At 38.0% G+C, this 14,077-nt stretch overlaps 1 protein-coding gene across 3 annotated transcripts in view; it reads right to left on the reverse strand.

The window, feature by feature from the left end:
* RAPGEF5 (Rap guanine nucleotide exchange factor 5) overlaps positions 1-14,077 on the reverse strand; it is a 230,887-nt gene that overhangs the window by 136,983 nt on the left and 79,827 nt on the right. For all 3 annotated transcript variants that reach the window (XM_035020718.1, XM_035020719.1, XM_035020721.1), the window contains one exon: positions 9,760-9,808. In XM_035020718.1, the coding sequence (XP_034876609.1) occupies positions 9,760-9,808 (49 nt within the window). The remainder of the gene's footprint in view (positions 1-9,759; positions 9,809-14,077) is intronic.

Below are 14,077 nucleotides of genomic sequence, written 5' to 3' on the forward strand. Positions count from 1 at the left end.
TAGAGTGAAGCTATTTTATACTATTTTATATTATATATCTTTAATATCCCCAAGAAATAATAAAATATCTTGGTACACAAATACCACTTTAATCTCAATCCCTGGCTAATTTATCCTGGGAAGAGAAAAAAAAAAAAAATGCTGCTATCTGCTACCTGTAAAACGTATGAGCTTTTACTCTGGTGTTTTCCATTCCAGGAACCAAAGTGGAAAATAGGAACATCTTTTTGCAAATCCCATCTTTATTCTCATAATCCAGAAACGTACTAACAAGGGAGGGAGCGTAGTGTAGTTGGAAAAACTGGAGATGGGGCACTGAAACCCTTGGGTTTGCATTCTGGCTGTGGGCTGGCTAGCCTAGGTGATCTCAGGAGTAACCTTTCCTCTCTAAATCTTGACACTGAGACACAACGCAAACGCAAACCGCGCCTCCTGTGGTGGGCACACACAGTGCCCACTCACCACGGGTCCCTCTTCTGCTGGTTTTCCTTGAGGGGCTGCATCCATCCCAGCCGTAGGCCATATGTCTTCTCTTGTGTGCGGGTCACCTGACCTCTCGAACCACCCTGCTTCTACTGCTCCGGAGGTGGGCATGTCATTCTTCCAACAAGGTCCCCAGCGAGACGTCTGTGGAGACTACCCGGATAGAGGTTTTCTCCCTTTCTGCTGAGATTAACTCCAGAGATTCTCTGAGCCCTTAAATTCCCTTTGTGGTTTTCAGGTTTGTTTTTGGTTTTGTTTTTGTTTTTCTAGCACTTGCTCCTAAACGAGTCCTGAATAAAATATTCTCAAGGGTGTGACTCCATTAAGGATAATGAAGGTAATTAATAAAAATATGTATTGCTATAATTAAATATTAGAGTTGAAAGGCATCTCTCAGGTTATCAGATTCTACACCAATCCCCTCATGATGCAAATCGAAATCACTTTGCTAAGGTCACAGTGACAATTAATGGCATAAACAGAGCCTAGAATCCCTTTCTTTCTTTTCCAAACTTTCAGTTTTAAAGCACTTAACTAGCTATGGACTAAGCAGAGTAAAATATAACAACTGCCAAGGAGATTTACCAATATGGTATTTCTGGCTTTCCAGAAATAGAAGCCTACCACGGTACAAATTTCATATGATCTAAAGAGAATGAGAGCTAAAAGTGCTTTGGCTGTAGATTCCTGGAAAAGGAAAAAAAAAAAAAACATATCTCCCAAGACTCTAATTAGCTAACATTAGCAGGGGAATAAGCAATCGAACAAAAAGAAAGTGCAAGGATATCTGTGATAATTTTTGTAAATCTCTTGAAGCCTTAAAATGCTATTCACATTCACTAAGGTTAGCATTTGGAGGAGAAAACTGTTTAAAGGCACATCCTAATGGCCTTTTAGAAAATTACAACAAAATGGATCTTTTACTAAGCTAGAGCCTTGAATCATTTATATAATCTATCGATTGTCATTTACTTTTATTTCGTTTGTACGGTGAGCTGAAATAAAAAAACTTTTGCTTTATACTAATTCTTGTTTTAATAACCCTTGGCAATGAGACATAAATCTATCATGACCACCTGAGCCCTAATTAACAGTTTTACTGCAAGACATAAGATATTAGGGTAATCAATTCCTTCTGTCAAGCCCCAGATGTGCTATCATTTTCATACTTTTTATTAGATGTACACCAACTTCTTTTTCTTCTTCCTTAAAAAACAACCTCAAAATAGTTTTAGAAAACCACATCAAGCATACACAGAATGTACCATTCTGCAGCTGGAACTCTACTTAATTAAGGCTATGCTTAATGTCTCTGCATTTTATCACCTCCTAACTACACAGTAATAAGTTCTTCTTTTTCAAACAGCCAGTGATTCATTAATGTTTTCCCTTTATGAAACATGTGTTGTAATTTAAAAACAGCAGGGGCCATATTTATCTTTGCTATTATATCCTCATTAGATATACCATCTCACTGTATATTCCAGGTACTTTATACTGTACCTGAATATAGCAGGTGCCAAATTAGAATCTGAGAAAGGCATGAAGGAATGTAATACCTATGATAGCCTCTCTTGTACCTTGCCATTGTCATTTCTCATCTACTCTCAATGTCAACTCAAGCAATGAGAGTATGGAGTGAAACAGGTAAGTATCTCTAGTACTTTTCATATCTGGATTCCTTGAATACTTTAATATACAACATGTTGGACTTGTTGATTATTTCTGTCCCTAGACTGTTTACCAAATTTGTTTGGGAGTGCAGGAGAGTAATGTCTTTGTTTCTCTCTAAAATAATCTTGTTGACTCATGTTACATTTTTTTAAAGTTTTTATTTATTTATTTGAGAGAGAGAGAGAGAGATTGAGAGAATGAGTGGGAGGAAGGGCAGAGGTAGAAGCAGACTCCTCTAGGAGCAGGCAGCCCAACGTGGGACTCAGTCCCAGAACCCTGGGATCATGACCTGAGCCAAAGGCAGACGCCTAACCCACTGAGTTGGCACCCTCATGTTACTTTTCTAACCAAAAATATTATATTTAAAGTCAAGGACAAAATGAGAATGCCAACTATCAATGACCTTAGTCAACCTTATATTGGAAGACATTAGCTAATGAAATAGTATGAGATAAAAAGGAGTTACTTAGATGGATGAGACAGAGATAAATTAGTCATTATTGATAGATAATATATTTGCCCATATGGGAAATCTAAGATCATTTTATTTTTTTTTTTAACTTTTTTTTTTTTTTTAAGATTTTATTTATTTATTTGACAGAGAGAGACATAGTGAGAGCAGGAACACAAGCAGGGGGAGTGGGAGAGGGAGAAGCAGGCTTCCCGCAGAGCAGGGAGCCCGACGTGGGGCTCGATCCCAGGACGCTGGGATCATGACCTGAGCCGAAGGCAGACGCTTAACGACTGAGCCACCCAGGCGCCCCTAAGATCATTTTAAAACAAATTATTAGAATTCATTTGAGTTCAACACTTTTGCTAGACCCAAAATTTCATACAGCAAAAATTACCAATTATAAAAGATAATAGGTGTGGATATTAACAAACTGATTCTAAAGTTTATATGGAAGGAAAAGACCCAGAATAGCAACACAATATTAAATGAGGACAAAGTTGGAGGACTGACACTACACGATGTCAACACTTACCAGAAAGCTACAGTAATCGAGACAGTGGAGCATTGTAGAAATAATAGGCAAATGGATCAATGGAATAGAACAGAGAGCCTAGAAATAGACCCACACAAATATGGTCACTGATCTTTGACAAAGGAGCAAAGGAAATATAATGGATAAAGAAGAGTCTTTTCACCAAATGATGCTGGAACAACTAGAGATCTATACGCAAAAAAACCCAAACCTAGACATGGTGCTGACCTTTCACAAAAATTAACTCAAAATGGATCACAGATCTAAATATAAAATGCAAAACTATAAAATTCCTAGAATATGACATAGGAGAAAACTTAGATGACCTTGAGTATGGCATGACTTTCTAGATACACCACCAAAGACATGATTCCATGAAAGAAAAATAAGCTTGACTTCATCAAAACTAAAAACATCTGTTCTTCAAAAGACAATGGGAAGAGAATGAGAAGACAAACCACAAACTGGGAGAAAATATTTGCAAAAAAGACATCTGAAAAAGGATTCTTCCCCAAAGTATATAAAAAAAACTCTTAAAACTCAAAAATGAGAAAACAACTAATCTAAAGGTCTTAACAGACACTTCACCAGAGATATACAGATGGCAAATAAGCATATGGGAAGATGCTCCACATCTTCTGTCAGCAGGGAAAAGCAAATTAAAACACCAATGAGCCACCACTACCCAACTATTAGCATGGCCCAAATCCAGAACCCTTAGAACAACTAACACTGGCAAAGATACGGAGCAACAGTAACTCTCATGCATTGCTGGTGGGAATGCAAAATGGTCGAGCCAATTCGGCAGGCAGTTTGGTGGTTTCCTATAAAATGAACCATACTCTTCCCATACCATCCAGTAATTGTGCCCCTTGATATTTACACAAGGGATGTGAACATTTACATCTACACAAAAACCTGCACAGTGTTATAGCAACTTTATTCCATCACTGCACAAACTAGGAAGCAACCAAGATGTCCTTCAGTAGATGAATGGGTAAATAAACCACAGAACACAGAGACAATGGAATGTTACCGACTGCTAAAAAGAAATGAGCTTTCAAGCCATGAAAAGTCATGAAGGAACCTTAAATGCGTATTATTAAGCAAAAGGAGCCAATCTGAAAAGGCTACATACTGTATGAATCCAACTGTATGACTTTCTGGCAAAGGCAAGACTATGAAAACATTAAAAAGATGAGTGGTTGCCAGGGGTTGGGAGAAAGAAATAAACAGGTGAAGCACAGAAGATTCTTAGGGCAGGGAAACTATTTTATATGATACCATAATGGTAGATACATATCCTTATACATTTGTCCAAACCCATAAAATGTACAATACAGGGTGAACCCTAACGTAAACTATAGACGTGGGGCAATAATGACGTGTCAGTATACTATACGGTTCCCTGATGGTAACAAATGTGCCACCCAGAGATGTTCAGAGTAGCAGAGACTGTGCACAGGTAGGGGCAGAGTGTGTATGGGAACTTTTGCATTCTCTGCTCACTTTTTCTGTGAATCCAAAGCTTCTCCAAAAAGTATATCTATTAAAACAAAAAGCATCATGCAAGATAAAGACTTGAGAAACCATCACAGAAGAGAACTAAAAAAGGAAGAGAGAGAAGAGGAAAATAGTTCATTTACAACAGTAACCCAAATCACAAGGTAACTAAAAATACAAACAAAATGTGCAAGGCCTTTATGGAGAAATTTCCACCGCAGTACTAAAATTTTGAAAAAATAAGATATCCTAGGTTCAAGGATGGAAACACTTATTTCCAAAGTGTCAAATTTATCTAATGATCTATAAGTGCAATATACTTTAAAAAATTCCAAAGGAGATTTCACGGAACCTGACAAAATAAAACTATGAGGAGAATAAGAAAGGTAAGAAGAGATTTGCCTTATTCCCACCCTAGAGAAAGTTTTATTATAAAGCTCTGGTAGGTAATTGAAATAATATATATGAATTTCATGTGTGATGGTGTTAGCATCATGTCCAATGAATGCTCCTGGAGTAACTGGCTTAGCATAAGGAAAACATAAAATTTGATTTCCACCTGACACCACATACAAAACCAAGTTCCAGATGACTTAAGGTCCTAAATGTGAAAAACAAAACTTTAACACTATCTACACCTAGCTATCAACCTAGCTATTCCAATTTTAATAATTTATTATGAGAAAATAATTGGAAAAGGGCAAATAACACAAGCACAAGAATATATCTTTAGGTCCTTCTATTATTATTCATAATAGGAAAAAAATTAAAAACCTAAATGTACAATAATTAGTTGTTGTGCAAGAATGAACAAGATTTAGTTAAATAAAGGTATAAGAATTAGTTAAAGTGTACAGTATATATAGTTAATAAAACTAATGATGCAGATCTACATTATTGACATGAAAATAAATCCTATAAAAAGTGGATTATAGGGGCACCTGGGTGGCTCAGATGGTTATGGAAAGATGCTCCACATCTTCAGTCAGGTCGTGATCCCAGGCTCCTGGATTCGAGCCCCGCATCGGGCTCCCTGCTAGGTGGGAAGCCTGCTTCTCCCTCTCCCACTCCCCCTGCTTATGTTCCTGCTCTCACTATCTCTTTCTCTGTCAAATAAATAAATAAAATCTTTTAAAAAAAAGTGGATTATATATAGCTACAGTAATCAAAACTGGTGCATACCAACACAATCTATTCAATTGAGAGTAACAGAGAACCTAGACCCACAAAAATATGTCCAACTTATTTTTGACAAAGGTATAAAAGCAATTCAATGAAAGAATGATGGTCTCTTCAACAAAGGTGCTGGGGCAACTGGACATTCATAAGCCAAAAAACCCAAACAACAAAAACAGAAAAAACAACCAAAAAAACCCTTGACCTAAGCCTTACACCTTATACAAAAACAAACTCAAACCAAATCATGGATTCAAATTTGAAACATAAAACTATAAAACTTTCAAGGGGGAAAAAAAAAGACAAGAGAAATCTTTGGGATCTAGCACTAGACAAAGAGTTCTTAGACATACCCCAAAGGCATGATCCATTAAAAAAATTAATAGTTTTTTCCAAATTAAAAACTTTTGCTCTGTGAAAGACTTTGGTAAGAAAATGAAAGGACAAGCAGACTGGGAGGAAATATTTGCCAACCACATATCCAACAAAGGACTGGTATCTACAATATGTAAAGAACTCTTAAAACTCAACAGTAAACCAATAATTCAATTACAAAAAGGGCAAAAGACATAAAGACACATTTCACCAAAGATGACATTCAGGTGGCAAATAAGCAACCTAAAGTGATCAATATCATTAGAGATATCACTTCATGCCTATTGGAATGGCTAAAATAAAAAACAGTGATGATACCAAATGCTGACAAAGATGCAGAGAAGCTGGATCACTTACATATTGCTAGTGAGAATGTAAAATGGTATAGCCAGTCTGCAAAACAGTTTGGTAGTTTCTTAAAAAACTAAGCATGCAACTACCTAACAACCCAGCAATCATACTCATGGGCATTTACTCCAGGGGAATGAAGACTTAGGTTCACACAAAAACCTGTACATGAATATTCGCAGATGTAGTTTAAGTCATAATAGCCCAAAACTGTAAGCAATCCAGATGTCCTTCAGTGGGTGAGTGGTAAACATACTGTCACACATTCATATGATGGAATATTATTCAGCAATAAAACATAATCAACTACTGATGTCCAACAACCTGAATGAATCTCCAGAGAATTACGGCAAGTGAAAAGAGCTACTTCCAAAAAGTTATATATACTGTATGATTCCATTTATTTAGTATTTTTGAAGTGATAAAAATTATAGAAATAGAGAACAAAGTAGTAACTGCCAAGGGTTACGGAAGGAGTAGGGGCAGGAAGAAATTCAGTGTAGCTATTAAAGAGCAACAAGATGAATCCTTGTGGTGCTAGAAGTATTCTTTATCACTGTCAATATCCTGGTTGTGAAACTGTCCCATAGTTTTGCAAAATGTTACTGTTAGGTGAAACTGGGAAAAGAAAACATGGGATCTCTATATTATTTCTTACACCTGCATATGAATATGTAATTACCTCAAAATAAAAGAGTGCAGATAAAATGACCCACTTTTATCAAATCTGCTTATTAATATATAATAATATAGTATCTACATATTAAAAGGGAAACATCTGGAAACAAATACAAGAAAAGTAACTGGTTATCTCTGTTGGTGAGATGATGGGTGATTTTTCACTTTCTTCATACATTCACATACTATCAAAATTTTTTTCATTGCACACACTACACTATAATAGTAAGAAAAAGAACAATTAAAATTATTTTATTATGAAAGACTATACGCTAACTATATATACTTTTTTCCACTGAACATTTTACTATATTAATTCTTTAAAATATCATTTTAAAGCTATTTAAACATTCCATTACATTGATCAATTTTATTATTTCTCTACTACAAGGACTTAATGATCGTTTCTAATTTCTTATTGTTAAAAAAAAAAATCGCAATAGATTCCTTCTACCTGAATCTTCACATGCATCTCTGATTATGACCTCCAGTCATGGAGCTACTGGATCATAGAGTTAGGGCTTTTAGAACACACTGAAACATTGCTTTTCTGTAAAACTATGATTTTATGTCCCCACCTTTAGTGTACATGTGAGAGACCATTTCACTCTGTCCTAAGTAGCCTCCAAAGTTGTGTTCACACTCCAAGCTCCATAGATCAAATGAGTAAGGAAGACAGATATAACTTCATGCAGTCATATCAAGGTTTACTAAATTAACTCCCCCCCCAACCACAATCTTTTATTTTGCATGCTCTAATATGTGTGGGTCTTACTTACTTCTCTTCATCTCCAGAAAGTTCGAACTTCTTAGCCTGACATCCCAAATCCACCTCTTTTTGCCCTGTTCACTTGGCTCTAGTTACTCATACCTCTTTGCTATTCCTCAAGCACATTTTGCACACCTCCGCCCAAATGCTCTTGTTTGGATATCCACAGGGCTCCCCCTACACTGACTTCAGGTCTTTATTCAAATGTCCCCTACCAGAGGGCCTTCCATCCCACCCTGTGTGAATTAGTAACCCTCTTCTCCAGCCTCCCTATCTATATTTATTTGCTCTGTTTTTCTCCCTTTTTCCTGAAACTTAAAAAAACAAAAACAAACAAAAAAAACCCCTACCTTCTACAGCACTGCCATTCCAACTCATACGGACTGTAAGTTTTGTCTCCTTATGATTACAGGAATGAAGCACAGCTCTAGCACAATTTATTTCTAGGCCCTCTCTCCCAAAACCTTTATATTGATGTCCTTTCTCCATCAGGCCTATCATATGTAATCCTATGCAAACAGCCATGATCCAATGCTGGCACTGAAGAGCCCTATCCACACTGCCCGCTCTGTTCACTACCCTGGGGGTCAAGATGGCTGTTCTTTGCATCCTCCTCTCTACCTTTATGGCACGCAGTCTCTGTGTCCTCTCCTCAGCCAAATCAACAAAGAGATTACATATGATAAGCTAATTCACACTAATGTGTGTTTGATTCAAAAAGTAACTGAGGGAAAAGCAAACTCTTAGAGTTTAAGTGTAGAAAGAAAGATGTAAAATGCATGGTTTGTGTTTTCAAGACATCTCTGTTCTATTTATTTCTTCGATTTTTGTCATGTCTTTGATTTTCTCATAGTCTTTCTGCCTGAAAAATCTTATTCCAATTTACCATGATCCAAGTAGCACCTCCCTTCAGTTTGTCATTCTATTCAGCATTGACCTCCTCCCTCTGAACAGCAAACGATGCCTCCTTCTCGCACTCTTCCTAAGTGTTTTTCTACCTCAATGAGTCTCCATCTCATATTGAATTTCACCAGAGTATGGCTTTCTCTCCTTCAAAATATATCTGAAAGCTCCCTTTTCCTTTCCACATATCGCTTCCAGATTGTGTCCTACAGGTATCAGGGATCAGATCCACGCAATTAGTCCTACATAAAATGCTTGCTTTTATTATTTTTTTTATTTTTTATTTTTTTAAAGATTTCATTTATTTATTTGAGTGAGAGAGAATGAGAGATAGCACGAGAGGGAAGAGGGTCAGAGGGAGAAGCAGACTCCCTGCCAAGCAGGGAGCCCGATGTGGGACGCAATCCCAGGACTCCAGGATCATGACCTGAGCCAAAGGCAGTCGCTTAACCAACTGAGCCACCCAGCGCCCCAAATGCTTGCTTTTAAATGTCATTAAACAATTATTTTTAGAAGAAACTCCTTTGAGATGAAAAACATACCCTTAAAGAAAGACCACCTTCGTGTTATTTTCCTCTGTCATTATGATAGGTAAATGCTATGTGGTTTGCTTTCTTGGGTTGTGTACTTAGACTTTCTTCATGGCTGCAATGGACTACAAATGTATTTTTTATTTTTAATTTCATTTTTCCTTGAAATATGAAATAAATTAAAGCAAAGCAGTGAAATTTTAAGGAACTATATATAATAGTCTGTGCTATTTCAATGGCAGAATAGATAATTTTAAAAACAAACAGTGATACTTCTCTGCATTCTGCATCAAAACTTCCTGAGATACACTCAGCCCCAGGAAAGACTACTCACCAGATTTCCTTGCTTTCAAAGCAATAACAGCTGCTAGTTCTCTCTGCACCTAGTAAGATATTAGGGGGAAAAAATAAAATTAGAATAAGAAAAATGTAGTTATCAAAAGCAGTACTTCATGTTTAGGTATGCACCAAAATTAAGAGTTACTGCAATGAAAGTTAAGTTTGCTGTCATGCTTTGGGGTTTTGTTTGTTTTTAGTATCAGGGAAAAACCTCTGCATAGGAATTTTAGGCCAAAAATCTGGAAGAATCATATTGACTTACTTTCAAAAGAAATTAGACAGTCGTCAGAATGTATACACTGTAAAACATTGGTATTTTTGATATGATTATGGGAAGAGCCTCAAAATTGTAACTGTAAAACATATAGAAATACTATAAGTAACCAATTATTAAAACATGCATGATACCTTGGCAAAGTTACTAAATATTATTTATCCCTCAACGATTGTAGCTTATCTAGAAATTCTAGAAAAATTAAATAGGTGGTCCTGGTGTAACTGGGTCTCTACTCAAACACTATCAATGCTCATTTGAAGTCTGACAGGTTTACGGCAACCATCTTGGAAAATATGCCCCAGAAAAGCAAGTGTCATCGACTCACAGGGTAGGTGAAATGGGAACAGACAAGACGGCCTTTAAAATCCTAAGTGCCTTCAACCCCACTTATTTGTCTGCTTGCTCTCTCTCTCCAACCCCCTCCCCCAAATCTGAATGCTTAAATCCTTTCCTAAAAGCATTCCCAAAGAGGACCATAAAACAGAGACAAAAAAGATAATCATAGTCAATTTCAAAGATAAGATGAAAAAAAAAAAGATACCATGAAGATAATCTTCGGGAAATCTATGTTCAGCAGCAATAAAAATTCCATAATGAACAAGCTCATTCCTCTCTAGGACAGTCTTTTAAGCGTAGAAGTACGAATGTGTTCAGGTGTTTGGAGGTGCTGGTGAGTTTGGAAGTGTCCTGCAGCTTATTACACTAATGACATTTTAAAGGGAGAATACTACAAGTTCAAGGTTACATAAGACTTGCCATTGAGATTAATCTAATTTATATTCATTTACTTGAAGGCGAAAGTAGATCTATATGCTAGACTCTGGGTCCCCGCTGCGGACTGCTCTCACAACAGCCACGATCATCGCCCCTAAGGAAGGCAGCTTCCCCCACCACCGCTTTACTGCTGTGTTGTCCCCGCCTGGCTAATATGCATGCCATGCAAAAGGGCATACTCTTCATTTAGCCCATTCTTTGATACCTTCAGACTCTCTCTCTCTGGAAAATTATACAGTAATGAGAAGGCCATTCAGTCCCTCTTCAACCCTGGGAGTCTCAGCTCTGAAAATGCTCAGGGTAGGAAAATTTGCAGTTGAACAACTTAGGGAGAAAAAGAGGGCCATGGGAAAGAGAAGGGTTACACGACCACAGAAAAACCTTTACAAATACTCGTATGGGTAGTCACATAACAACAGCTACACACTAAAAACATCATTTATTGCATACTTTATGTATCTGTAATGTATCCCCCTCTCTATCCAGGATTTTCCTCCCTCACAGCGTCACAAATACTTGGGGCTGGGGGCAAAGATGCAGACTATAAACATCCCCTGGAATCTTGTCCAGGCTTCCTGATTTTATGACCTCGCAGGGAAGATCCCACCCTGGCTCAGGGCCAGGAAGAAAGCACAGATGGGAAAAGATGTCGGAGACAGACCCCTTCATTTGCTTATAGAAGATCAAAAACAGTCTTCCTCACCCTTTTCTAAGTTTTCCAAACCTGAAATTCTCTTCAGCAGATCTTCAGTTTTTCTTTCTCTAATTAGAAATGTCCCAAATACAAAGAGCTCAGAAAAGGATGGTATTAGATTCCCAACTTCGTGTAACACATCATCTTTTCAAAGATGCAGTGGGGCAAGAAAGGGAGGAAGGGGATGCGTGAGGAAAGGACACCACATTTCGGCAGAGCTGGAAGGAGGGGTGAGAGGGCAACGAGAGAGACAAGAACTTCACAGGTGAATGTTGAAGGAACCTAAGTTTAAAAAAAAAGTTTTAAAGTAAATGAGATTACTCTACAGAACCACACAAAGTCCCCCGACTGTCTGCAGTCAGGGAGGATTTCAGAGTGTGTTATGCAGAGTGGGGTGTGGAACAGCTTCCATGTTTCTGTCCCAGGATGGAGGCTTTTGACAAAAACCCCAAGGGTAGGTATTCTTCCTACAAAACACAAAGGACAAAGTGCTGATCAAGCAAAAACACAAACTAGCTAAGATCTGATTACATGTTCCTATAGCATCTCCACAGAACCTTTTTTTTTTTTTTAAAGCACACTGTCAAGTATTTAATCATTTTCAAATGAATGACTAATTCCTGTCTTCTGGATGGAAGCTCCACTGAGGCAGGGACCTGTTTGTCTTTTTATGGTATTATCCAGAGCAATCACCGACAATCATTCATTGGCCCACAGGAGGAGGATGCATACACAACTTTAGGGAAAATGTGGGAAGGACCTAGGGGAGAGAAAAATGACAAGGGAAGGCATTCCCCACTAATAAGCTACTCCCAGGGGCGCCTGGGTGGCTCAGTTGGTTAAGCGACTGCCTTCAGCTCAGGTCATGATCCTGGAGTCCCTGGATCGAGTCCCGCATCGGGCTCCCTGCTCGGCAGGGAGCCTGCTTCTGCCTCTGACCCTCCCCCCTCTCATGTGCTCTCTCTCTCTCATTCTCTCTGTCTCAAATAAATAAATAAAATCTTAAAAATAAATAAATAAATAAGCTACTCCCAGCAGGAATCTTCAGAACAGAATATTAGAAGGACTCAGGGCTTCCTCTGCCAATAATTATTACTTTTATATTGAAAACTGAAACTCTAAGCAGCTGCAGAAACAGAAACTAGAATTTTCTAGGAAGGGACTGGTTGGCACTGAACACAAAGTTCTAGCACCAAAACTTCGGACGGCCGGGATACCGGCCCATATTCTGACAACTTCCTGAGACACCCCGAGCAAAAGCCATCCAGCTGTGAGATGCTCCAGAATTCCTGACAGTCAGGAACTGTTTGAGATAATAAATATGTAGTTCCAAACCACCAAAGTTTGAGGTAGTTTGCTCTACTGAGGAGTCTTTTATAAGAAAATGACTATTTTTCTACTTGATCTACTCATGTTATTGGTTAACCTTAGTTTCTCTGTGATTGAAATGAACCCTCTTCTTAGATCAGGCTCAAGACATGTACGCATGCACAGCCAAGAGCCACATTCTGATACTGGCCCTTGTTTTTATTTAATGTGGGTGCTAATCCACTGCCTGGGTAAGTGGAAGAAGGATGCATTATTACCTTGGCCTTCCCTATCACAACCCTTCCCCACTATGATCTGCAGCCCCTGTGGCTAGATGTAGTTCAGAATTCAAACTTTTATCCATTTCAGAAAGGGATCCTATCTATGTCACATCCTCAGGGAGGTCTGGGGCAGCAACTCATCATCAGAAATCAGACACATGAATATATTTCTGCAGTGAAATGTGTAATTATTCATACCAAGCGAGACAATGGAAAACTAGAAAAAGCCTTGGGATTTTCCACTGTATATGTTCAGAGTAGGTTAGATTTTGTCACCAAGTACGGAGAAACTTGTTGTCCAGAGCTTTTGTATTTCAGAGGTGAATAATAGATGGTAAACCTCTACAAATTGTTCACTAAAAGCTTCTCTCCCTCATTTTTTCCCTTCATGTTTCCTCTTGTCAAATAGCTATGTAGAAATGCTTTCTTTAACTAGCTTGGATTTTCATCAATCTATTTCAGCAGTTCCCAAGCCTGACTGCACATTAGAATCACTTGGGGAGCTTTAAAAAACTACTGACCCTGAGCCCCAACTAAGTCAGCCTCTCTGGGGGAGAGCCCAGGCATCAGTACTAGCTGCTGTTGGTGTTTCAAAGGTCCCTAAGTGATTCCAGGCTATATGCAGGGTTGACAATCACTGCTCTAATCAATAAAGTATCTTAGTTTTCCCAAGACTCAACCTTTTAATCTTAGAATCATTTCAAATGGCAATCCATCTTTACTTTGTATGTTGTTCTCCTCTAATTTAATTCATTTGTAAAGGAACATGGCCTTCCCTGTATTCTAGCTATAGAATTATGCTATGATCCAATCAAATGATAAGATTCAGCTACTACATCAGCAGTTTCATAGATACCAACTACTCAAGTACAAGGAAAACTGCAAGGACACTTTTTAAGAAGCTGAAACTTTAATTGAAAACATAGTTGACTCAACATGCAAGAGCACTAAATAATTAAAAACACATCTGTAGCTTAGG

Source organism: Mirounga leonina, unplaced genomic scaffold (genome assembly GCF_011800145.1).
Source record: "Mirounga leonina isolate KUSES-001 unplaced genomic scaffold, KU_Mleo_1.0 Mir_174, whole genome shotgun sequence".
Lineage (NCBI taxonomy): Eukaryota > Metazoa > Chordata > Mammalia > Carnivora > Phocidae > Mirounga > Mirounga leonina.